We start from the raw sequence: 26,423 nt of genomic DNA on the forward strand, positions 1-26,423 counted from the left end.
TTTTTGGTGCCCTTGGACAGAAGTTCCAAAGAAAGGATCTTGTGACCCAGACTATACAGGCAGGGCCGTCGCCATGGGGGGATGGGGGGAGCCTTCCCCCCCATAAGTAATAAGAAAAGGGAAAGAACCAGGAGAAGGTTGGGATTTCTCAACATGCATAACTTGAAGAGAATTCTGAGTTGTTTGAAATCTCCAAAAGAGTTTAATTTCTCCCAAGTAAGAAAACAGTCCTGAATAGTCCACTAATTTTGAAGTGACAATTTTATAGAATTCCAAACTTTTCGCTGTTTTTCCGACTTGGAAAAGTTGGGAAATTTCGGGCCGTGAAGATAGAAAAAATAATAGTAGGAACAATAACCACAATATTATGTAAGTGTTGTTTCCTTTAATATGTATTGAATATTCCTATACATGGTGAATATGATGGGTGACCAAGGACCTTGGTCCAAAGTAGAATAATTCCCATAATTTTTTCATAATCACTAAAATTCATTTTTGTTTATGCATACCCTAACGGGTATAAGCATTCGGCCAATCTTTGGATAGCTAAGTAAAAAAATTTAATATATTATAGTAGTAACTAAACCCCCGGCTTTCATTTCTTTGAAAGTTGGGAAATTTTGCTGGTGGAGTTGAGAAAATTTGAATTCCCTCCCCCCCTGGTTTTTCTTTTCGCTGCGGCCCTGTATACAGGTGTGCTTGAAACTTGCAAAGTTGCCTTAGGACGAGTTAGTCGTGTAGATGCGAATGCTGAGTGAATGATAATGATAAATGATAAAACGTACATGTGACTTCGATTTGTTTACCTGACAGTTGAAGGTGACTGTTTGACCGATTGCAGGGGTAATAAGAGATTATTTTAAATTGTTGTTTCTTTAGTATTGGGAAATAGTAAATACAGTTTTATGGCTGTTGATATTTTCTTACTGAATCAGGAACGTTACTTTGTTGAATTGTCAAAACACAATAAATTATGTAAATAGAAGTTGGGAAATCTTGTAAATGAGTTTTTATGAAAACGAAGTGTGTTGTGAAATGTTTGTCATTATTTGACATGGCTTGAAACCGTTTCATCATTAGTTAATAGGTCTGATCAAAAATTCAACACATACTATTTATTGAATTGAATGCATTCGCAGAAGATGTTCAAAGTTTCTGCAGAGAGGAGTGATTTTGTGTCTATCAAATGGATTAGTGGCATTTTCGGACGGTTTCATAATTACTACTAAGTACAATTCCAAGAGAGAAAATGTTTATCAAAATGGAAGTTTTATATAGAATCTCACTACTACTATCTCAAAAAGTACAAAAATATAAAAATTCAGCTTCTGTTGAATTATTATTGTTGTGGTACTGTCTGATTTATCACGTTGCAACTTGGCAGAGAATGCCAAATAACCTTTATCTGGGTTCATTTTCTGTCTCTGTTTGAACCTGTTTAAAATCTGTTTTTCCGTTAATCAGCTGTCGCCCCCATACGAACGACAACTCTCAGAAGTTGAGCTAAGGACTAACGAGGTCTTACCTTTCAACGTGTGATTCCTAACACTGTTGCAGAATCATCCTAGCTTCAACCAAATAAATTCTCTGGTCGAGGCAGGAATCGAACCCACGGTCTTCCGATCGTGAGTCGGGCGCACTACCACCGCGGTCAATTCCACATTGCGGCCATTATATGTGATATGTTGGACTCAATCCATAACACCATAACTCAAATAAAATTCAGAATTGAAGCTATAATGCCCTTTTTCAATAATGTCAGATTTTTATGCTGACGATATAATAACCAATTCATCTGAGATATTTGAGAAACTATTTTTTCATTTGTATGTCTTCATACGAATTTTTATATGTTATGTTATATATGTTTTCAACATAAACTTCTTTCATTTTTATACGTCCAAGTATTGCGATAATGTCAATTCTCTGATAAGAAAAATATTTCCAATGGAATTCATAGGGAATGTTCACTCTTTGTCTACTTTCTCAATTTATCATGATATTTCTGTATGGATTATAGTAGATGTTTCGCAAATCTTCAAATTCCTTTTTGTTGACAGCCGATATATTGTGAAATTTTTTCAGAAATCATTTGAATTTTTCGTAACAGGCACATGCTAATTATTACTGATAAGACTGCATCCTCATATAAAAGCGATAATACGCTAACATTCATAATAAAACAGTGAAATAAAATGAACTTGGAAATTTATATATTGCTCGCTTGTTTTGCGAATAGTTTCCAAAAAGTATCTATCAATGTAAGAGATGGGCAGGTAAAAGGCATTTTTTTATCCTCATATGTGAAAAAAAAACAATTTTACTATAAATGAAAATGTATTTCACTAGTAAATAAATGATGGAGAAAGTTATTAACCAAAAAGTTATTGAAAAAATTGAATTTGTGATATACTATATAGATAATGTCACCTGTTGTGACTGTCACCTGTTGTGACATTATCTATATAGTCACCTGTTCTGACATTATCTAAATAGTATTCGTGCTAAGAATCACAATTTGAAATGTGACACTACGTTTATCATCAGCTCGCAAAAGTTTCAACTTCTTAGGGTTATCGTTAATACATGTACGATAGCTAGTTAACGGAAAACAGATTTGAAAAGATTTTAACAGACTCATCAAGACCACATATGAGCTGGTCGTTTCCATTTATCATAACTCTAATCTGAAGTTAATTTCCACAACCGACCCTTTGGCGTTTTCAAAATGATTGTTATAGGTCATAATAACGGTCTTGCCTTTAATATAAGTTTTACAAAATATTTGTTGTGGTTGAAAATGAATCAAATTATCGTACTAGGTTTGGATATGTAAACGTATTTTTTTAACCAAAGCTGAAGTAGAGCAACATTATCATAGGTATTATAATACCCATGATACTGTTGCTTCAAAATTGTTGAAAATACAATTCAGCTCATGCTTAAACTTTGATGCCAAATCATTAGTGTTTCATGAAATTTTCAAATGAAAGCATGAATAATGTTTGAACAGGTATGTGAATAGGCTAGACTACCGCAGTCGCAGTTATTGATAAACAAGTTGTATTGTCAGAAAAGTAATTTCTCGGAGATGAAATATGAAAAATTTCAGATTCAATAATTTTGGAACTCATTTTCATATTCTGATAAATATTTTTTGCGAGTTGGTACTCGAAAATTTTTTCTCCAATCTGACCTGTACCGTTACCAAAATGACTTAAATCGTAACTTTGATCATTTCAGATGATTATATTTTCATTATCATTTTCAGTATAAGGGGGACCCTGTTGTAACAATTGGCGACGGTAGAATTCGTGGTAGATACGATAAAACAGCCAACCTTAATAAACCGTATATCGCCTTCCAAGGAATACCATTTGCAAAGCCTCCAGTAGGCAACCTGAGATTCAGTGTAAGTATTTTAACAGTTTCCAATAAACCGATGTAAGATATTACTCTGAGCAATGAATCATTACATACCTGGTGTATTAAACATAAACTTTTAGGCGTCATCCTTTTCTGCGACACTTAGTAAAGAAAGACAAAATAATTAACGTTAATTCAGAGAGCCCTTGTTTGGATGACAGCACAAGTTTATCATTCGGTATACGAAAGAATAGCTAAACAAACTTAAGCAATATCGTACCCAAACGAATAGTTATTCACTCAACTGTTAATTTGAGGGAATTTCACATTTATATCGTTATAATGAATATCAACCACAGTTAGTAATGGAATATTTGAAAAGTTCGATATCGGAGCTGAAATATGAAATAAAGAATATAATTTATTCATAGGATAATTACTTAAGTGCTGTTTCGTTTTCATTACTTTCTATATCCATCCATCTACAGTGTCATCCCCAAAGTATGCACCATGTGAGAAACTTATTTATCGAGGGTTTTTCGACAAAATGTTATTCTTGATGAAAGTTTGTGCATCCCCTAAAACTAAACAGTCATTAACAAAATACCGTAAAACATACTTAATATACGAGGAGCCTTCAAATATTTGGTTTCAAGATAAGAGTAAAATACTCTTATTTTGAAAAATTTTGGGAAATGTTATCAGTAAAAGTTGTTCAGCATTGAAAAATACATCTAGATTTGAAGTCATGACTATATGAGTGAAGTTTTATTTTTTACTCTTTTTTCAATGGGAAATATGAAAAAACATGCTAAAACGATAAATAGATAGATAATATATCACCTTTTTGTGCCATTTGTACAATTTATAGGTTCGTCACATAGAATAAGAAATATTGTACAGTAAATAAAAATTGTACCACGCAAATATCACAAGAGACAAAATACATTGTTACATCATATTAAAAGATTAGACTCATCAATTTTCATGTATGGTTCATATACTCATTCAGATCATAAAAACATCTATTCGAAAAAAATTTCTTCAATTCCACCTTGAACTTTTTTGGTGAAAGTTGCATTAGGTGATTTGGTAATAAATTATAGAGGTGAACACCCGCCCATTCTGGGGATTTTTTTGTAGTAAGTGTGATTGGGTTTTGATTGATATAAGTGATGATTGTTTCGTGTTCTATACTGATGTATTTGAGCATTCGATGTAAGCTTTGTTTTGTTATTATGTACGAATATAAGTATTTTAAATAGGTAAATGCAAGTGGTAGTCAGAATTTTATTTCTTTTAAAAGTTCCTCTACAAGACTCACCAAAATCTAAGTCGAATATTAATCTTATTATTCTCTTTTGTTGCCTGAAAGCACGCACCCATTCGTTGGCTTGACCCCAAGAGATAATATTGTAGCTAAGTGTAGAATACACCATGCCAAAGTAAACACTCATGAGTGAATGTCTGTCAAGAGTGTCTTTCAAGGCATGGATAGCATAAAATGATTTATTGAGCTTGCCAGAGACTGTGTTAATTTGTTCATTCCATTGAATGTTTGAATCTAAAACAGTTCCTAAAAATAGAGTTTGTTGGCTACATTTAACAGTATAACCATGAAATTCCATCACATTCATTGTGTCAACTCGTCTTTTTGTGAACTCCATTATTTTTGTTTTTGAAATATTCACCAATAGGTGATTAGCCAAACACCATCGGAGGAACTGTTCAATGACATTTCTGATTTTCGAAATTATTTCCTCAGGAGTGTGTCCGCTGACCACAATCGTTGTGTCATCTGCATACATGAATAGCCTTCCCTCCTTTATATAGTTGGGAAGGTCATTCACATATAGCAGAAACAACAGGGGTCCAAGAACACTCCCCTGAGGAGTTCCAAGTTCTATTTCATATTTTTCAGAGGTATAGTCATCAATTTTCACTACCATTTGTCTTTCCCTTGTGAATGACATGAGCCAGTCGTTAATATGACCACGTATTCCAAGAGAATTCAACTTGATTTTTAAAATTTCATAGTTTGGGGTGTCAAAGGCTCGGGATAAATCAAAGAAAATTCCATATACTAACTTATTCGCATCCATTTGGTCATAAAGATATTGTACGAGTTCAGTAGTGGCTGTTTCCGTACTGAGGTCTTCGCGGAAGCCATATTGGCATATTGTCAATGATTTGAATTTAGCCAAGAAGTCATTTATTCGGATACACATGCCCTTTTCAAATATTTTTGAAATTGGATTCAAGATAGAGATACCCCTGTAGTTTTCAATACTTTCTGGATCACCTCTCTTGAATATAGGAATGGTTTTGTAAATTTTTAGGACTGATGGAAATTTTCCACATTCTACAGAGAGGTTCAACAAATCAGCAATATAGGACGCTAGGAATTCATGGCAGTTTTTTAACAAAGACATTTGAACTTCATCTATGCTAGTGGATTTTTTATTTTTCATTTCCAATAGACAGCATCCTGTATACGATAGTTTATTTTAAAAGCTTTTAATATTACGAATTACATAACTATGGTCTTAACCACGGTAAATTTTTTGAAGAGTGATATAATTTTCAAAATTTTTGGTGCAGTCATTTTTATTTTTTGTTAACACCAAATATTACTCAAAGTTATACAGTATCGTAATTAGAACTTGATATTCAATAATATCAAATCACAAAACATCAAAATGAAATAGGTATTTTGGAACAAACTTTGGAACAAACAATTGATTTTCTGGAGATTATTTTGGAGAATTATTTTTGACAAGAAAATCTTCAGAAAATCAACGAGTTTTTTTCGAAATACCTATTTTATTTTGTTTTTTTTGTAATTTGGTATTATTGAATATTGAGTTATTGTTACAATACTGTTTGATTTTGAGTAATTTTCGGTGTAAACAAAAAATAAAAAAATTTTGCACTAAAAACTTGTAAAATTATTTTACTCTTCAAAAAAATTGACCGTGGTTACTACCATAGTTGTGTGATTCCTAATATAGCAGACTTCTGAAATGAACCGTCGTATACAGGATGCTGTCTATTTATCGTTATAGCAATTTTTTTTTCGTAGTCCCCATTTAAAAAATTGGGGAAAAAATGAAACTCCACTTAGATTGCCATGACTTCAAATCTAGATGTATTTTTCAATGCTCAATAACTTTTCTAGATAACATTTGACGAAATTTTCCAAAATAAGGGTACTTTACTACTATCTCCAAATCAAATATTTGAGGGCTCCCCGTATATTACATGTGTTTTACTGCATTTTGTTGGTGCATATTTTGGGGATAACACTGTATATCCATTGCCTCTGCTTTTTGACAAGGAGCCACATTTTGGCATCAACAGGGAAAGGAATCGTTTATTTTTGGGATCTAGAGACAAATCGATTTCAAAATAAACAAAAGATCGGCATTTCGGTTCAAGCTATTCATTTCATCAACTTCTATATCATCAACCAAGATTAGGCTGGATTTGTTAATTTGTGGTCAGTTAGTGGTAGCGAATATGAAATGACGGACCGCAGAGATTGAAGCGGCGAATATTGCAAAAGTATAGTGTTAAAAAGCTCTTTGAAAATTGCCAAAGAGGATGGATGCATTGAAATATTGCATGTATATAACTTCGAAAACGTAAAGTGAAGAATCATTTTTGATGCATAAATTGACAACGAATGTTGTTCGTCTGAAACTTCAAACTTCTGATGACGTTTTGACTTTTTTCGAGGTTTCCGGTACTATAACTTCAGATGAAAGGAAAAGGAATGTTTATTGTTTCACTTAGTACAATCAAGAATTTTTCTCACTTTTTTGCCAGCTTCATCCACTTTCATAATAGAACCCCGAGATTCACCTTTTTGTCTCATGAAGAGCTTTTCAGAATTACTTGTGAAGGAAACCGTTTTAGAACACTTCATTCACTAACCAATCATTCATTCTCTAATCCATCACGAAGGAATTCTCGAAAATTCATTCATCTATTTTGTTTAATTCTTGTATATTGGCAATGTGAAATAGATGTACGTGTGGCAACTAATAACTGAGAGGTATGAATATTACTGGAGTTTTTTCCCAACACCAAACCGCTATTTTAACACCTCGACACGTGTTTCGATCACCAAGTAATCATCTTCAAGATGAAGAGGTGTTAAAATAGCGATTTGGTGTTGGGAAAAACCTCTGATGATATTCATTACTACACCAAAGGTTTCGAACAGTGCATCACAACTGAAAGGTATGATCAAAATTTACGATTTGTGGAAACCATTGACAATGAATGCTCAAATCAATACTCCATATGAAGTTGATTCAAAGTATTTCAGTAGTATTTGACTGACAAATTTTGTCAACCGATACAAGATTTTTTTTATTGTTTTTTTTATAAGGAACATGCAGTTCCTGAGGAGATTTCTGTTATGGTTCAGGAACCAAAGTGAATTATTTGATTTCAGCTACCACTTTTTGGGTTTCTACTCAATTTTATTGAAAGCATATTTCTCAGAGAAGGAGAGTTATTTTTACCAATCTGTAGATTTGCCGCTTTCCATTGAGCCACGGGCAAATAAAGCCATTTGGTATGTCTAAAGAACGAAGGTTATTCAATCGCCATCCGCATTTTTATCTGGTTTGGGTTCTGAATGGAACACTGAATACCTTTTTTTGCTGCCGACTAGTTTTGAATGAATAACTGAGTTACTTCAAATCAACGTATACCACTTCCCAAATTCGGGATATTTACAACATCAACAAAAATTTTTCCAAATTGCCAATGTTACAAACAATTAGTTGTAATTCCTTCAATGTATAGCACTTCAGTTGCTTTTAACGGATTTTTGTCATGGTTTTTTCTGGGTAAGAATCAGGCTACGAATACAAATCAAATAATAATAAAGTTCACTTTTCAAGATATTTCACCCAACACAAAATTGGATTTTGTAGAAAATGTCTGTGGTTTTATTGGGAATTGTTTTGGCTAACCTATGTTCTATTCATATTGTTGATGTTCATAGAGTTGATGGTAGGATAAATACAAAGCCTAGTGAAATGTGCGAAACATTTTCAGAATATTTTTTTTCGGTTTTCAATCCGAAAAGAATTATCCCAGCTCATAACGCAACATATCAAGAATCACATGTCAACATTTCTTTCTATAACATTTCCTCACAATATATCCTTCAAAAACTTCAAAATCTCGCAAATGAACGAGTGGGACCAGATGAGCTACCAACAACATTCCTCAAAAACTGTGCTGAATAGATTGCATTACCACTTCACATAATCTTCAATAAATCCCTCAAAGAGGACGTGTTTCCTTCAGTATGGAAAGAAGCTGATATAAACCCAGTCTTCAAATATGGCAAAAAAAAATTGTCAAAATTGTCCATCATAGCAAAAACTTTTGAATCCATTCTATTTGATAACTTGTTCTTCAAGGTCAAAAATATAATTATCATTGAACAATATGGCTTCATGAAGAAACGATTAGTTGACTCGAATTTATTCACCTACACTGAATATATCCGGCATAGTCTCCATGACATACACCATGTTGACGCTATTTACAACGACTTCAGCAAGGCCTTTGACGAAATCGATCACTTAGTTTTGCTACAGAAGCTCGCTTAAGTCGAGGTAAATGGCAATCTGCTGAACTGGTGCGAATCTTATGTGACTGATCGTTGTCAAGCGGTAACAGTCGGTAAACACAAATCATAATGAAGACAGTTTCATTTCACTTTTCTTCATTATGATTTCCTACCACGTAGTAATGGCTATGTCCATCAATTCAAACACAAATCAGAACATCTCTCAATTACCTCTAGAGTGCCCCAAGGAAAACATCTAGGGCCACTTCTATTCAATATTTATATGAATGATATATCCCAATGCTTTCGGTTCGCCAATTTTCTAATGTCTGCAGATGATCTCACAATATATCATTCAATTTCTGATGTTGACGCGAAATAAACAATCTAAATCACTCATATCAAATATCTTCTTGTCCCTTACAAACTGTCAGGGAAATAAAGGATTCAGTAGAAATATTTGATTCGAAAATGCTTTTCCATGAACATATATTCTGAATTTCTAAAAAAGCTCACAAAATGTTACGTTTCATAATGCAAACTTGTCGAGAATTTGAGAATATGCAGACTCCTCGTACTCTCAATATGTCACACGTGAATAGTGTTCTGAGTTATGGCTCTGTAATATGAAACCCTAGATACGACATTTTCATAAATAAACTTGAGAAGGTACAGAATATATTCATAGACTATATCAATAAAAAATGGTTTTCACTCCACCCCAATAACCGTATCTATGTTCGGAATGAACTAAACATATCAACACTAGCGAATATAAGAGTAATTTCAGATGTGAAGTTTCTCTTTGAAGTCATAAATAATTTAGTTGATTCGCCTGATAACCTTAGTAACATTCATCTTAATGCCCCTACGTGAATTACTAGTATCCATTCCGTTACGAACAATCTCAAACAGAATACTTTTTGAACTCTCCAACGCATAGGTGTAACATATCATACAATATGCTGTCAAATTCCATCTCATTGTCATTTTCAAAGTTTTCCTACACCTTAAAAAAATGTTCTTGCTATACAAACTTGATTGGTACATGTGTATATATATGTTCATGTATATAATAATGATAATAATAATAATAAGGAGCATTTCTCCTTAGGGCAGCTGCCCGAGCAGCTGATGAACTCGGTATAGTTTTCGACTCTTAACGAGCTGACTACAACTCTGTCACCGAGTTGGAACGCGTTCAGCAAAAGCTCAGATAAAAGCTGCAGAGATCACCTTACTTCTGCGGAAACACAAGGATGAGCCAATGCATGGAGTCTCCTTCAATAACATTGGAGACCTTGGCTTATCAAAGCGCCTGACGTTCGCTTTTTTCAGGTCGAGTGGGCTGAAGTCGGAAACTGAAGGGTTCATCATGGCTTGCCAGGATGGTGTCTTCAACACCTCAGTCTACCGCAGTCGCGTGATGGGTATAGAGGTTCCTGACACAAGGTGCAGGGCCTGCCGCGAGGCGCCCGAGACCCTAATGCACTTGCTATCAGCATGTCCAGCATATGCGGTCTCGGCCTATATCCATCGACATAACGCGGCCCTAAGAGTGCTATATCACCATCTACGGCACTTTTACGGTATTGACGAGACACCGGTTTTGCCCTACGCTCCGGGGATATTGAATCCGTTGTGGGGGAAGAGAAGTGCCGAATTTATTGGAACTATTCGTTCCCCACCCTCATACAAGCTAATAAGCCTGATGTAGTCCTTCTCGACCACCAGACCAAAACGATATTTGTCATGGAGTTTTCAGCTCCTAGTGAGACGAATATCGTCAGAAAAGAGGAGAGAAAACGGATAAAATATCGAGATTCTCTCTTCGAACTCCGCAGACACTATCCAGATCACTCTGTCAGGATGGTTGTTCTGATTATTGAAGTCCTTGGTGGAATGATGTCCTCTCTACTCTCGAATCTTAAAATCATACCGGCTTGCCGCACTAAGGCAGAAATCTTAGCCGCACAGATGCAGAAGGCTGTCATTCTTGGCTCACTGCGCTTGCTCAGGGCAATGATTCTAGGACCCAATGATCACTTACCCCACGGTGTGGGGAGTGATCATTGGTCGATAATGCTGGCGCGCCCTCCCGAATGTATCGGGGCTTTGGGGGATAGGGCCTGACCAGCGCACACTACGGGGAAAACAATAATAATAATAATGATAATGATAATTCACCATAACATAAAATATTATTCAGATCACATAATGAGGTAAATAAATGGATTATGTTATGTCTTAAAACCAATCCTCCTACATAAACCATGCTTCCACATAAACATATGTGTATTATTATGTATATCATTATTTTTCTCTTTATATCATATATCACCCCATACACACAACTTTAAAACAATGTTAAAAACTATTTATAGATATAAATTAGAATATTGAGAAATAACATATCTGTAAATACTGTACTTGGTCACTCCCTTTTGTATTCCTTCCATATAAATAGATAAATAACAGTTAGCTTTACTAAAATGTGGATTTAGTCTGACAGCTACTTGTGTGATGGAGAAGGATATAGAGCAAATGTAACTACTTAATGTCATATCAGTGATAACAGTTTTAACATTAGTTGTCCCCAACTTTTAAATGGAACGTTTCGTGAGTTCAAGTTCTCTGCAACAATGGTTCTTCATTCCAGTACGGAGTTACGGCCAGCCACTGAACTTTCTATAAGATGATTAGTGTCCTGTATAATTTTAGAGCAGAATTTCGAATTTAACATCAAATAATTATTCAGACCGATATTCCATCATCAAGTGTCATTTCAGCCTCCAGAAAAAAATTTCAAATGGACTGGTATACTGAATGCTACTAAGGATAAACCAGAGTGTGTACAAGGAATAGTTGATGTAACCGGTTCAGAAGACTGTCTATACGTGAATGTGTATACTACATCGGTAAGTGATCTGTAAGTTTCTGATCCCATTGGATGTTATTTTGTAATCACAGTATTGGATTTTAAATCACATATTAGGGTTTATTACGATGAGTAGGTACAAGATACCAAAATATATCTAAATATCTCTTTGCTGAAAATTGTCTTGTGATGAAATCAACACTTGCTTACTTTAATGCTAAAATAATGCTAAATTGTCTCCTATACGAGTATTCCTCTATTCTGGTTGAATTTTGTACCCTCAGATTCATATTCTGAATAAATAAACTATTGAAACTGAAAGATAGAAACCTGAAACCTGTATTATGGTATAAATACAATTAAAAATTTTTGTTCAAATGTGGTTGACAACGATTTGAAATTTCTGAAATAAAAAATGAAATTGGAAATTAAAGAGAATAGCTGGGAATAACAAGCAAAAAATTACAATGGGTTTCATAATGACATGACACATTTTCAATCACCTTCATACAAATTACGATGAAATAAAAATTAAATATTAGGAGATTTCAAGCCAAGTTACTTCACAACGTTTCGATTGTTAGTATCTACAATCGTCTTCGGGTGATGACCCATGGACGACGTTTCGATTGTTGGTATCCAAAATCGTCTTTGAGTGATAACACGAAGACTATTGTGGTTACTGGCAATCGAAACTTTGTGTAGTAACTTGGCTTGAAATCTACTGATTTTTAAATTTTATTCCATTTTACTTGTTCAATTTTGAATTGTTTGCTTGATTTGAAATTTTTTGCTCAATATAATTGTCATTTTCAGCTATTCTTTTTGATTTTCATTTTCATTTGATATTTCGGAGATTTCAAATCATATCATATTAGACAAGGGTTGTATGAACTGATGAATTTCATAAAAACCTTTCTCACATACCAAAACTGAAATACTCTTCTCAAAACTTATTTTATCAACCAAGTAGGTGTCAATTGGAGATGGACTATCTGAATTGGAGATGGACTATACTGAATCTTCCACTCCCATTTCACTTATTTCATATCTAACAAAATGTAGCCTCATTCTGCAATTCGGTTTTACATCCATGCTGTTCACATGACAGTGATTTCTAAGGTACAAACTAAAGAGAAATTTTACTGAAAAGATGAGTAAACGATGAGTTGTTTGAAATAAGACTGTTTCGATGTTAGTAGTTTTTGTGTTACATATTGATGTATTCAAATTATTGAATACATCAAAAACATAGGTGTTTATGACCGGTTTCCAGTGTTTTGAGCAATATAATCCATCACACTCCTCGCAGTTCATTCTACAACAGATACATCACTTTCCAGCTTCCATCATATTATCTTCATGGTTGCCTTTCAGCCTTTCAAAAATGATTTTTTGTTAACAACAACAGCGATATTGATAAATTTTGACTTCTGATCTATTTGGAAAGTAAAAGATTTTTCAAAGTTTGTAACTTCAACTTCTTGAATTAACTTTATGGAAGGACATCCATTACTTTCAGGTATGTCCATGCTATATATTTTCATACATGAGAGAAACTGAGAGGAAGTTAACTGGACAGTATAGACAATTTTTTTTTCGTGAACGAGAGGAAAACCTATCAGGAACATATCTTAAAGTGATAGTGTCCTTCCATTACACATTAATTTTAGACCCTTACAGAAGTTTGTCAAAACTACGACAATTAAAAACGTCTACGCGAATGATCTGAAATATATGGAAGAAAAACTTATATTATAAAAAAAGATGCTCCTTGACATTATTCACAAAATCTGCGTGAATAAATCAACGGCAGGTTTCTAGATCACTGAACCGAGGTGCAATTGAGTAGCCCACTCGGCCACTAGACTACTTTCAGTTTTTCAATGGGATACATAAAATATACTTCATACACTTATTGAAAGAGCTACGAGGACGAATCATCAACGTATGTCACAAAGTGACAAATCACGTACTCAAAACAATGGTGTTTGAATATAATTATTGATACCTATCTTGAATGATACAGGTTTAAAGTAAAATCCAATTCATTTTCATATTTCTTGAAAAACAAATCGTTAGAAAAAACATTCCCTGCAAGTGGCCGTCCATGGATATCTCTCGAATACTTTCACCATCAACGCTGCTGGTGTTCCCCAGGGATCCATATTCTCATCAACTCTCTTTTTATTGTATATCAACGACTTATTGGAAAAAAACAAGAATCCGATATATTGCTTCGCTGACGATAGCACACTTGTCTCGTCATTCCATTTGAATTCCAGGAAAACGGCTACGGAAGCACATCTTCACCGGCAGCAGGAGGTTGTATATCTTATTAAAGATCTAGAAGTGATTTCGAACTGGGGTGAAAGTAACCAGGTTCAATTCAATGCCACAAAAACCCAGGCAACTCCGTTTTCTGCTTCGATAAGTTTGTTGGGGGTTGAAATGGACTGTGGCTGCTTATCGTTTTGAGGTTCAAATCATTATACCTCGAAATTCACTGTTCAAGAATACTGTCATCTGGAGAATTCGTGGAATGAACTTCCTGAGAACGTTATTCCAAGTGGATTCAATCTCCAGCGATTCAAATCCATTGTGAATCTCTACTTTCGCACAGACACTGCTCTGAGAGCGTCTAAAGGATTTTCCTGTATTGCTTGTGTTTTGAAAAATTGTGAGATGGAACCCCACTTAGAGGGTTGCGAATTTTGTAATAAATTTTGGTTCAAAATTTGTTTCCTTTACAAACCTATTAAGGTTTTCTGTTCCTCTAGGAAATTTTGACTCTGGCAGATATACCGTGTGATACGTTTTGAAGGCCCACTGAATGATGATCAGCTCCAAAATATTGAGTCCACCCTCAATAAATAATAATCAAGCTGAAATAGGTAAATAATTGCATCTATACGGTACAGAGAGGTTTTCATATCATATGAAATAAAAATTCGTAAAATTTCTGTTTAGAGAAATTAAAAATATTGCCACATTGGAGATCGAATAAAAAAAAACACTTTCAATATTTTAGTTGACCGAAAAAAAAGCAGTTATGGTATATATTTATGGTGGAGCATTCGTTGCTGGAAACTCATCTTATTCGCTGCATACTCCAGACTGGTTACTTGAAGCAGATGTGGTTTACGTATCTTTCAATTACCGGCTAGGAATTTTTGGATATTTCAGTACTCTTGATACGATTGCTCCTGGAAATTTAGCTCTCAAAGATCAATGTCTGGCATTGAAATGGATACAACGTAATATAAATCATTTTGGAGGTGATCATAACAGAATAACTATTTTTGGTCAAAGCGCTGGTTCAGCCTCCGTCTCTTACCAACTACAGTCCAATTGTGCAAATGGTGTGTATATATACAGCTCATAATATTATCACTAACATTGTTCATTGATATGTTTCAAAGAAAATTTCATCTTTATAATGAAAAACATAATCATAACAATAACAAAAAAAAATAATTAATACAGTTTATTGTATGATTTCACTCAAGCACTTGAGGAAACTGTTGTATAGCGAAACACTGTATTAATTAGTTTTAATATGGATTTTCATCAAGTATGGGCCAGTTCTACTCAATCATAACAATAACATTTCGTGAAAGTAAGTACAATCTAACCATAACAAACAATTGCAGTATAACTGAGCAAAAGGTGTGTATGTTGCAGCTCATCAACTAATGTTGTTCACTCATTCATCATATCCTAATTTACCAAAGAGAAAATTTTATACTGATAATGAAAAAATAATCATATCTAAAAAAACGGCTACATCCATCAATTTATTTTTAGGAGTGACTAATTTTTGGGAAAGTTTTTGGCTTTCTACTACTCCATCTTGATACAAAATAAGGTGGGAATCTTCCAAAGAAAGAAAGGAAGCAATCGGTTTCAAAAGAAGTAACTCTATACATAGATGTGTAGATCATGGAAAGAAGTAACTTTCAGACACAAACTGAAAGAAAAAGCCCTCCTGAAACAGCTACTTTCATATAAACATTGAATTACACGAAAGAAACATTCTTTCGAAACAAATATCATTCACAGGATTTCTACACAATATACTGAATGATTGGCAAAATTTTCACCTACATAGGGCTCCTCAGTATCTATCTAAATTATATTATAGAGGGTGTAACATAAGTACGTTAAAATAATCCAGTACCATGCTCGACTTTACGAATGCGGAAATGGCTGATATGGTTTTTGCATACGGCTTGGCTGACGGAAATTCAAGTGAGATCAGACGCATCGATCAAGAAAGATATCCCCAACGCGTGACTCCTTGTGCAGCGACATTTGTGAATTTTTTCTGGTGACTTTACGAATCTGGAAGCTTTGAAACGAATTCTGCAGTAGGACGGCCACGAACTACAAGAAATGTAGAATTGGAGTAGGCGGTTCTCGAAGAAATTAGTGAACATCCAGAGACAAGTACAAGAGAAATTTGTCAAACTTTAAATGTGAGTCACATTATAGTTTACAGAATTTTAGAGGAACATCAAGTATATCCTTATCATATTCAGCGTGTCCAGGCACTTCCAACCACGTATTGAATTTGTTCAAGGGCTTCAAAGAAAAGTTGAACAACATCGGCAAATTCTATCGAAAATGCTCTTCACAGATGAGACTAATTTTTCAAAAAATGGTATCATGAACTTCCATAATAACCACATCTGGGCGGAAGATAACCACATGGCCTCCGAAATCATTCTTGGTTTATGCACGATGGAGCTTCTGCTCATTTTAGTATGATAGCAAGAAATTTTATAGACGTAGCATAACCCCAACGATGGATAGGAAGAGGAAGCACTGAGCATTGGCCCCCCGAGGTCACCGGACCTCAATACCGTCGATTTTTTCTTTTGGGGACACCTAAAATCACTAGTTTATGCTAGCCCCATTGAAAACGGGAAAATGTTGAGGGATCGCATCATAGCTTGCTGCGAAACGATAAGAAACACTCCGGGCATTCTTCAACGGGTGCGGGATTCTTTGATGAGGAGAGGAGAAGCTTATATTACTGTTGGGGTTCGTCACTTTGAACAGTTGTTGTAATAATTGTTTCGTTCAATTTTTATATGTTTATTTTCCTAATGAATAACGTAGTACTTCTCCGAATTGTTTTTTTACAAACTCCGAAATGTAGCACTTTCTAATTGAATAATTAAACCTGACTTTTTTTTTATTTGGATTGAATGAGCAGTTCGATAATGCTCGATTTAGAAGAAGTCTGTACGGGTATACTGCGTATAAAGTTTGATGAGAATAACTAAAATTGCAAAAAACTTATGACAAAAACCTACCATGTTTTGAAAAATTTCAACAATCTATATTTCGAAAAAGAATCATTCTTTGTTAAACATTTTGTAGGAAAAATTGTTTATTTTGACGAGATCCACCACATACTTAGTTTTTGTAATGTTCTCAGCAACTTCACTTAGCGCCCTAGGAGCTAAGTAATATGCATCGATATAGAAAATTGTAAATATCTCGAAAACGGTTTTTTCATGAAAAGTACCAAAAGTTTACTGTCAAAAAAGTTGGGGCCACTTGAAATAAATAATGACAGCGTACGCAGCGCCTTCTAGATGTTACATGAAAATTAATACAAAATTATGATATCCCACGTCAAAAAAACCCCGGGTACCGAATTCCGTGCAAATAACTTATTTTTTGCAAGAGTTATTTTCAAAAAGCGAACAAAAATTTCAACACCCCGTATCTCCGAAATGAGGCATTTTCGGACACAAGTTCATATAGACTTTTTTCCTTAAAATTGTATCAGGAATACGTCACTTGAATATTTCAACGTACTTATGTCACACCATGTATTTAATTAAATAAGTGAATGAATGTCATTATGATGCCATCGATGACATCGATGATCAAACTTATTCCGTGACATAAAAATCGTAATTTATGATTGAATTGTGTGGTTTTATCTTGCAGACCGGTTCTGGGCTGTTTGGCCACTCGTCAGTGCAAAGTAGTATCTATCATCAACATGAAGTCGATGTAGTTGTATCGCCAACAGCATATGCAGGAATTACTTCAGTGAAGAATCCTGCATTGACACCTGTCGGATATAATTCAACGCTCTTCGTGGTATTAGCCAGAGGATTAGTTGTTTTCTGATAGGTGTCAGTGTATTAACCTACCATGTAGAGAGTTGAGACTGGCCTGAACAAATTGTTTTTTCAGATGATTGGACGCCATTTTATGGGTTCCCAGATATTTGTCTAGAACTAAATTTGTTGTTTCTGTCGGCCTAGGGTAGAAAACTAGAAGGCATTCCCATTATCTCTTCTGATTTTTGTATATTCCACAATAGTTATTCAACACAATCCGTTATTCCAAAGTGCATTAGGTGTAAGCAAATTCCTATGTGTGCCATGTTAGTCCAGTCATTATAGTAAGTTCACCTCGGAATTCGAGATACCCAGCTGTAAGTCTGTAAATACTTGTATATTGACACCCTAAAAGTTGTCTCAAAACCTACATATGGTAGGGTGTAAGCAACTATTAAATTTCAAGGTCACAAAAATCGGTTTTTTGCGCTTTTTTTGGAAATATCTCAATTCCTATGGGTTTTTTGCTATTTGTATTTATTATCAATATTGTAGAATACAAAATTCTCTACAAATTTTTTTTTTTAATTTTTTATACGGTGAACCGTTTTCGAGATAGAGGGCGGAGAGCGCGCGGTCACAGCATCACTTTAGGTCAACCGGTGCCTCCGGTCGAAAACGCGCCATATAGTTGATGAACTATCGATAAATCAATGATTATAAATATTTGTCAATTTTCATTAACTATTATATTATATTTTATCATTTTTTTCCTAACTTATCCACTTTTTATTCAGTATTGATTTATTTAACAACACTTACCTGCCCAAGTAATTGCAGAATTGGTAATGAAAATATAGGAATTATATTTGAATTTTAACCTAATTAATATTTATAACTTCTTACATGATGAAAAAAAAAACAAATACATTATTAAAAATATCATTGAATACATTTATTTTTATTGAAAGTAAAGAAATGGAATAAAGGGTACAAAAACTACAATTTATAATTTTAATCATCTTCTTCCTCTTCATCGTCGTCTTCTGGCTGCTGGTAAATTTCAAACTGGTCTTCATTATCGTCTTCAACGACATTTGTCTCAAGTTCTTCCATGATTTCGGGGTCAAAGGTTCCATCTTCGTTAATGTCGCTCTGATATGGTAGAGCATTGAGACAAGCTTGCCCATTACATTGGCCACAAGCTAAAGAGCATTGCAAGCCCGCTTTCCTGCATCCGCATCGCGAACCACAACCACTCTTGCAGTTGCAGAAAATTGTATTTAGCAAATCTTCTGGAGCAGGTGGTAAAATTGTCATGATAGGCTCCAGAAAATCGTTTCGCATTGCCCAACCCCATACCTGGGGTTCCAAATCATGTCCTAATCAAATTTCAACTTGATAATATACACGGTTGAAATGTTGATGAGCAGCTGCACTTGTTGGTGGAATATTTGAAAACTGCACAGGTTTATTAAGTTTTGTAGATTTGACGTAATGCATATAACGAAGATGATCGAGACTTTTCACAGATTTCGGAGCATTATAGACTGCCAATAAGGTTTGAGTTCCACTCTCTAACAATCTCTGGGCCGAACAATTTTCTTCCTCAAATGCTGCAGCTAGTTCATCCAAATTTGTCAGTTTCTCAAAAACTTTTAAAAATGATTTTTTTCCTTTTTTAAAAAGCGCAGAAGTTGTGTCACAGCCACTTAATGCGTGCAGAAATAAAATATGTTTTTTAGAATGAGGATAATTATCAAAACTTTTAGTCGAGTATATCTCCGTTTTTACATTACCTTTCCCAACTTTTTTAAAGAAAATTTCTTGTTCGTAAGACAGTGTACGCTCAATTAAAATGACAAGTAAATCAATATCTTGTCCTATTATAACTGCAGTTTTTTTAGACTTTGATTCTTCAATTGCAGTTTCAACAATAAGAACATCCGCATCATCTCTGGCTTGTTTAGTAGTAATATTTGCAGCTTGTAATTTTTCAATTAACATATTAATGAACTTATCTTTGTTATTTCGATTTGATAAGAATTTTTCTTGGGTAACTGGTACAACCATTGTTTCATTGAATTAAACTTCATACGTTTTTGAAAGTGCAGCAGGTCTTCTCTGCTGCTCCATAGCTTTTACGTTCTTACTGTAGTCTGAATATCCGTCAAATACAACAATTATTTTGGAACTGTAATGCCTTTGTAAATAATTCATGTATTTATCAAAAATAATAGAAAAAGTATCTTCTCTGCTCCATACAACATGATGAAGAAGAAATCCGCCATCAATAATGAACGTCACATTATTTTCATTGAGAACAAAACAACTTTACAATCATTTATTTTCACAGATTTGTTAACACTGGAAAGCGGCATTACTTTTTCGGAGCGTTTAAACTTTATTTCATTAAATGATAAGTCGGTGATCTTCTTCATAGACTCTCATCCAATTTCGTAAGCTCTGTGGCAGTTAATTTGCTCATTTCCAACAATTCCAGAAGCTATCGATATCAACTGCGTAGTATTTGGAAAAGGATCATGGAGTTTAAACCAATCAAATAGTATATTTACGTCAGCATTGTCTTTTTTCACTCTTGAGTCTCTGGAATCTACGTGTTGCTCGGTCGACTCCAAGGAGATATTACAGAACTTCTCCATTTCCTCACAAATAGTATTTGTGGCGTACATAGCATATACCCATTTACACAAATGAAGAAAATGATAAAATATGATATAATAGTTAATAAAAATTGACAAATATTTATAATCATTGATTTATCGATAGTTCATCAACTATATGGCGCGTTTTCGACCGGAGGCACCGGTTGACCTAAAGTGATGCTGTGACCGCGCGCTCTCCGCCCTCTATCTCGAAAACGGTTCACCGTATAAAAAAATTTTTCATACAAAATTTGTAGAGAATTTTGTATTCTACAATATTGATAAAATACAAATAGCAAAAAACCCATAGGAAATGAGATATTTACAAAAAAAGCGCAAAAAACTGATTTTTGTGACCTTTGACCTTGAAATTTAATAGTTGCTTACACCCTACCATATGTAGGTTTTGAGACAACTTTTAGGGTGTCAATATACACTTACAGCTGGGTATCTCGAGTTCCGAGTTTCTTACCTAATTTAAGCTTAAATGACTGGATTATGTAAGCTATTTAGGCTGTCAAATCAAATTCTTCTTTCAGGGTGAACTTCTCTAGCAGATTCTCTATTGCTTTATTCTTTAGATAGAGTTTCAAAACCTATAAAATGTATAAATATCGACTCCTTCACAAAAAACTCCTTTCAAAAGAATTATATTTATTCTATTATTTAAAACTATCTTCATTTACCCTCAAAATAAGCCACTTTCTTCAAATTGACTCCGTGTATCACGTTTGTGTACTTATTTCGAATGATGTTCAAAATATCACTATATAATCGGATATTTTGAATAATTTTGTAGTATAAGGTATCTGATTCAATAATGAGTAACATTTATTTGTTTTTTATTAATTGCACCTCATGTAAATGTGATTTTCAATAATTGTGAAGGGATGAAATGTGCTCAGTGGAATGAATGAATCAACTTCCTTTGTCAGACATTCTATTTTCGGACGTAATTCTCGAGTCGGAATACCTGAATGTTCAGTTGGATAGCCTACAACTAAATGTTGATGAACATGTGATTCAACACCTTCTATGGGGACGCCTCTAGATGGCGTCATCGTAGAGAGACCTGTCATCACCTTCGTTTACTGTTGATGCTACTATACGTTTGTGTCATGAGCGAATTTTGATATTGCTTTACAGGAACATACCAAAGGGCCATTCTAGAAAGCGGATCTTCTCTATGTCTTTGGGCATTACACAGAGAAGCCAATAGAACAGCTCATCAAGTAGCAAAATTATTCAACGTGGACTCATCTAATACAAGTAAGATACTTGAAGGGTTGAGAAAAATCGACTACAGAACTCTTCAACAGGGATCCCTTGCAGAAGCATCGGCGGTAAGTTATTCGTAAATATTATTAAAGTTTGTTATACTGACATATGTTGAAACTTTTCATCTAAAACATTCATTATTCTTTTTAATATTTGGAAAGAATGATATTCATAACCAACATTGAATTTTTTGATATTATTGGTGAAAAAATCATATTCCACAGTTCAGCAGAAATAAATTTTGTCTCACAAATGAAACTTGACCTCTGAAAATTCACTATCACCTGAATATCGAGTAGGAAACAATAGTTACACTGAATCCGTAATTCAATCTGTCATTTTCGATAACCAAGATCCATAGAATATCTCTGGTGTGATCACTTGGATCCCTCACCCATGTAAAATATTTCGTCAAGAATTATCGACCTAGGACACTCTTGATAAAATAATAATGGAGAGATCCCATAAGTTTCAGCCTCCCATTCACAGGGATGCTGAGTATACTTCAAGTGATACTACTTGACAATAGTGTCATTATTTCCGGGTTCAAAGGCCGTGGATTTTTGGAATTTTTTCCTGACGTTTCACTGGCGCGAGTGGCTAGCTTCTCAAAGGTTTATACATCCTAGATTATTATCCGATGAATGAAAATTACGGTTTAATAACACGTACTTATGCTGTGTCAGCTAGTTAAGATTGCTAATACCTGTACCTGGATCAAGTGATTTGTAAGTAACATGTATTACTGTTTTCTACCACCTGTCATGCTGTTTGCTATCCTTTCACCCAGGCTATGCTTTCCACCCAGGCTCTACGGTCTTCCTAAAGTACACAAAACTAACATGTTACTGAGACCAACAGTCAGAGTCCCAAGCTAACCAACCTACCCCTTGGTGAAACATCCAGCCACGCTCCTCCATCCTCATGAAGGAAAGACAAACTCCTACGTCGAAGACTCGACAGACTTCGTTGGTAAAATCAGCGAGCTAATGCTGGAGCCGACGGATATCTTGGTCAGCTTCGATGTTGCGTCCTTGTTTACCAATGTTCCACTGGAAGACTCTCTGAGAGGGCTATCCAACGTGTTTCCGAGTGATACCGTCGAACACTTTAGAGCATGTATGACGGGGAGTTACTTTCAATGGAGGGAAAACTTCTATGAGCAACTAGATGATGTGGCGATGGAAATTCCACTCAGCCCAGTGATAGCGAACTACTCCATGGAACGTTTTGAAGAGAAAGCAATTGACACCTTTGAATTGAAACCGACCTTGTGACTGCGTTACGTAGATGACACCTTCGTCATCTGGAAACGTGGAAGAGACGCTGTGAACCTTTTCCTAGACCACTTGAATGCTCATCACCCAAGCATGAAGTCCACCATGGAGACTGAACAGGATTAGCATTCTTAGATGTGATAATCCAACGATATGGTGCTAGACTAACCCATAAAGTGTAGCGAAAACCCATGCTAACGGATAGTTACCTGTAGGCACTAACGAATCACCATCCTAGTCAGAAGAGAGAAGTCATACAGAACGGGCTCGAGGAATATGTGAACCAAAGCATCTAGAGAAAAAACGGGGACACCTCCGAGTGACCTTGAGATCGAATGAATACAGTTTACCCGAGATCAATAAACCCATGCAACTGAAGAGTCATACAATTCAAAACGGAAATAATGATCAAATGGTTGCACGTGCGTTTCTACCATATATCCCTAGAGTCACAAACATAATGAAAAACTATTGGGGAAACACGACATTAAAACAGATTTCAAATCCACCAGGAAGATATACAACAAAGCCTGAGGTCTGCAAAAGACAAAAGAGACCCACTATCAGAAGCAGGGGTCTATCGCATACCGTCCACTTGTGAGAAGCTATATAACAGAATAACAAAAAGATCCATGGGGACAAGGCTGAAGTAGCATGAAAGGAACTGCGGACTGGGTCAAACGGACAAGTCGGCAGTCGCAGAACACAGAATTCTGTTCGAAAACATTGAACTCATTGCCCCCAACGGGAGGCAATAGAAATCCACAAACACACGAATAATTGTAAATAGGAAAAAAGAAGCTGTGAATCTGAGTCGAATATGGAATCCCATTCTGACAAGTTCTAAAATAACAAACAGAATTCCAGGTATTAGCACTCCAAACTATCTGACAATATGAAAACACGTTACGAAACCGAATATTCAGTCTTCAGCTATTGATCCAGGATGTTCAAACCTCTGAAGAAGCTAGCCAATCGCGTCAGCGAAACATCAGGAAGAAATTCGGAAAATCCATGGTCTCCAAAATCGAAAAATAGTGACACTGAAAAGCAAGTTCAAACACCTTGGTTTGAACGTTTGGTTGGTAGCTAATTTTTCAGTGAGTTCCACTCTTCAAATCACTGCTTATCATCGATACCGGTTTGAGCCTTACTCATTTTCAAAGTTTATATACGACATAATATGGAACTATAGGCTAGTGTGATATGTGGGTTGCTTGAATATAATTTCTTGTGTTCAGTATTGATTATTTGACCCATGTGGAAATTACAGGATAAAAAAAATCAGTTGAACTCCAGCATGAACAAATTTCATTCTTAGCGTAGTCTCCCGTGAAGGGACGACAACTGCTGGTTAACGAAGAAACCCATTATGAACTACATGCCTTGAAGAATGTGAGAAAAAATCAAACAACAAAATGAGATTTGTGAAATATCACACATTTTCTGGAATATAATTGGTTCGGATTCTTTCTTTGACATTCTTGAATAATTTCAATTTTCGCGTTCTGCGATCACAGATCCATTACGTTTTCATATTTTTCAAAATGGATAGAAATATCATGATGTAATCATGTGAACCCCTTCCTATAATGAATATTTTGACAAAAACATTCGATAAACGGTACTCTCCATTCTTCATGAAATAAATAGATCAATTCACAGAGGCGCTAAGGGTGGGCCAATGTTATCAATGGAAATAATTCTTGTTCCATCAACATGTGCACAAAGTTATACCAATCTCATTTCTTGCGTCGAGAGATTTGTACAAAACGAATGCGTACGGTTGAAACGTCAGGGTTTCTATGCATGTTGCTACGTTTTACCCATGATTGACTACAGTGTCCAATTAAACTCGACCTCATTTCACTGCCATATCGTCAATACAACACAAACATTTTAACTGAAACTTCAGACTGATACTCAAATGTATATCGCCTTATTGGATTACTTCGTACCACACTTTAAAATAGACTTTCCCGATCTGCGCGTTAGTAGTGTTTATGTATCGTAGCGGAAGTCTCTGGAAGCCGATTGGTGCTGATAATGGAAATTCTCCCAACTTTCACATAACTTTAGAAGTGTTTCCGAAATGTGTTACAATCTGTCTGTCTGTCTGTCATTATTTATCAATAATGTCTTTCATAATTCAAATATTTTCGCGGCTTATTGTATTCAAACTCACTTTTTATAAGAGCGAATCCCACTCATTTGAATATATTTTTCAACTTTTCATATTCATACCTATAGAGTTCCTGAAGATGGGCTGATATATTCTCGAAATTTTAAACGTTACTCGGTTTTATTCTCTACGACTACAATGCCTCCTCTAAATGTCTGCCTGTTTTTTGAACTAGTCAATCTAGCTAACATATAATTGGGATGAATCCAAATATATGTTGTATCCATATCAAAATGAGGTTTATTAAAAAACTAACTCATTTGTTCATTTCAGATAGCCTTAGAGAATCCACTAGCAGGAATACAATTTGGTCCCGTCATAGAACCATATCACAGTGGAGCCTTCTTTTTCAACTATAGTGAAAGAGGTTTATCAGAAGGTCACTTCAACCACGTTCCTACTATTATGGGAGTGAATTCTAATGAAGGGGCTACGGCAGGATCCATACCTGGTGAAAAATTTATTACTTTTTATTTCGATCAGTTTGAGTTATATTTACTATATCTATCCATTTTTTATGTCAAGAATAATTTCGGCGGGACCAGCGGTAGTGAGGTCCCACATAATAACGTGATGGATTTCATTAGTTCAGACTTCCTTTGTCTAATGTGATATGAATTGATTTGAAATCCCTGAAAAAATCTGTAAAAAAATTCAAAGATTAGCTGAAAAATAACAAGTATATTAAGCAAAAAACTGAAATTACAATGAAATAAAATACAAGCAACAACCAAAAAATCAAAAAAATCGAACTATTAACAAGAGATGAAAATTAGAAACAAATATTAACAAGAAATGAAAAAATAGAAGATTCCAAGCCATGACACTCTACGACGTTTCTATTGTTGATATCCACAATCGTCTTCAGGTGATAACGTATCTTTTAATTTTCTACAGATTCTTTCAAGGATTTCGTATCAATTTATATCATATTAGACAACCACCACCTTCAAAAATAATAACGTGAATTCTACATTTGAGTTCATTTTGAAAGAGCATAGAAAAATTCATGCAGAAAACTTGAATGAATAGTGAATATTAGAAAATGCATTTTCAAATAGACTTTGATATACGTGGCTGTTCAAAAAATAAAG

At 34.8% G+C, this 26,423-nt stretch overlaps 1 protein-coding gene across 7 annotated transcripts in view; it reads left to right on the top strand.

Annotated features, from left to right (window-relative positions):
- The first annotated feature begins 1,246 nt into the window (after nt 1–1,246).
- Nucleotides 1,247–26,423, top strand: part of LOC111505741 (venom carboxylesterase-6) — a 44,173-nt gene continuing 18,996 nt past the window's right edge. The window contains exons 1-6 of one of the 7 annotated variants that reach the window (XM_074185219.1): nt 1,247–1,303; nt 3,272–3,412; nt 11,752–11,880; nt 14,872–15,202; nt 21,739–21,935; nt 25,603–25,780. In XM_074185219.1, the coding sequence (XP_074041320.1) occupies nt 1,250–1,303; nt 3,272–3,412; nt 11,752–11,880; nt 14,872–15,202; nt 21,739–21,935; nt 25,603–25,780 (1,030 nt within the window). In that variant the 5' untranslated portion in view covers nt 1,247–1,249. Of the gene's footprint in view, nt 1,304–2,148; nt 2,277–2,986; nt 3,014–3,271; nt 3,413–11,751; nt 11,892–14,871; nt 15,203–21,738; nt 21,936–25,602; nt 25,781–26,423 lie in introns of those variants that run through there. The other 6 variants (XM_023160598.2, XM_074185202.1, XM_023160599.2 and 3 more) reach the window with 6 other exon arrangements.

This window comes from Leptinotarsa decemlineata, unplaced genomic scaffold (genome assembly GCF_025532065.1).
Source record: "Leptinotarsa decemlineata unplaced genomic scaffold, Ldec_3_MD MMD2_P_RNA_scaffold_2, whole genome shotgun sequence".
In the NCBI taxonomy this organism is placed as follows: Eukaryota; Metazoa; Arthropoda; class Insecta; order Coleoptera; family Chrysomelidae; genus Leptinotarsa; species Leptinotarsa decemlineata.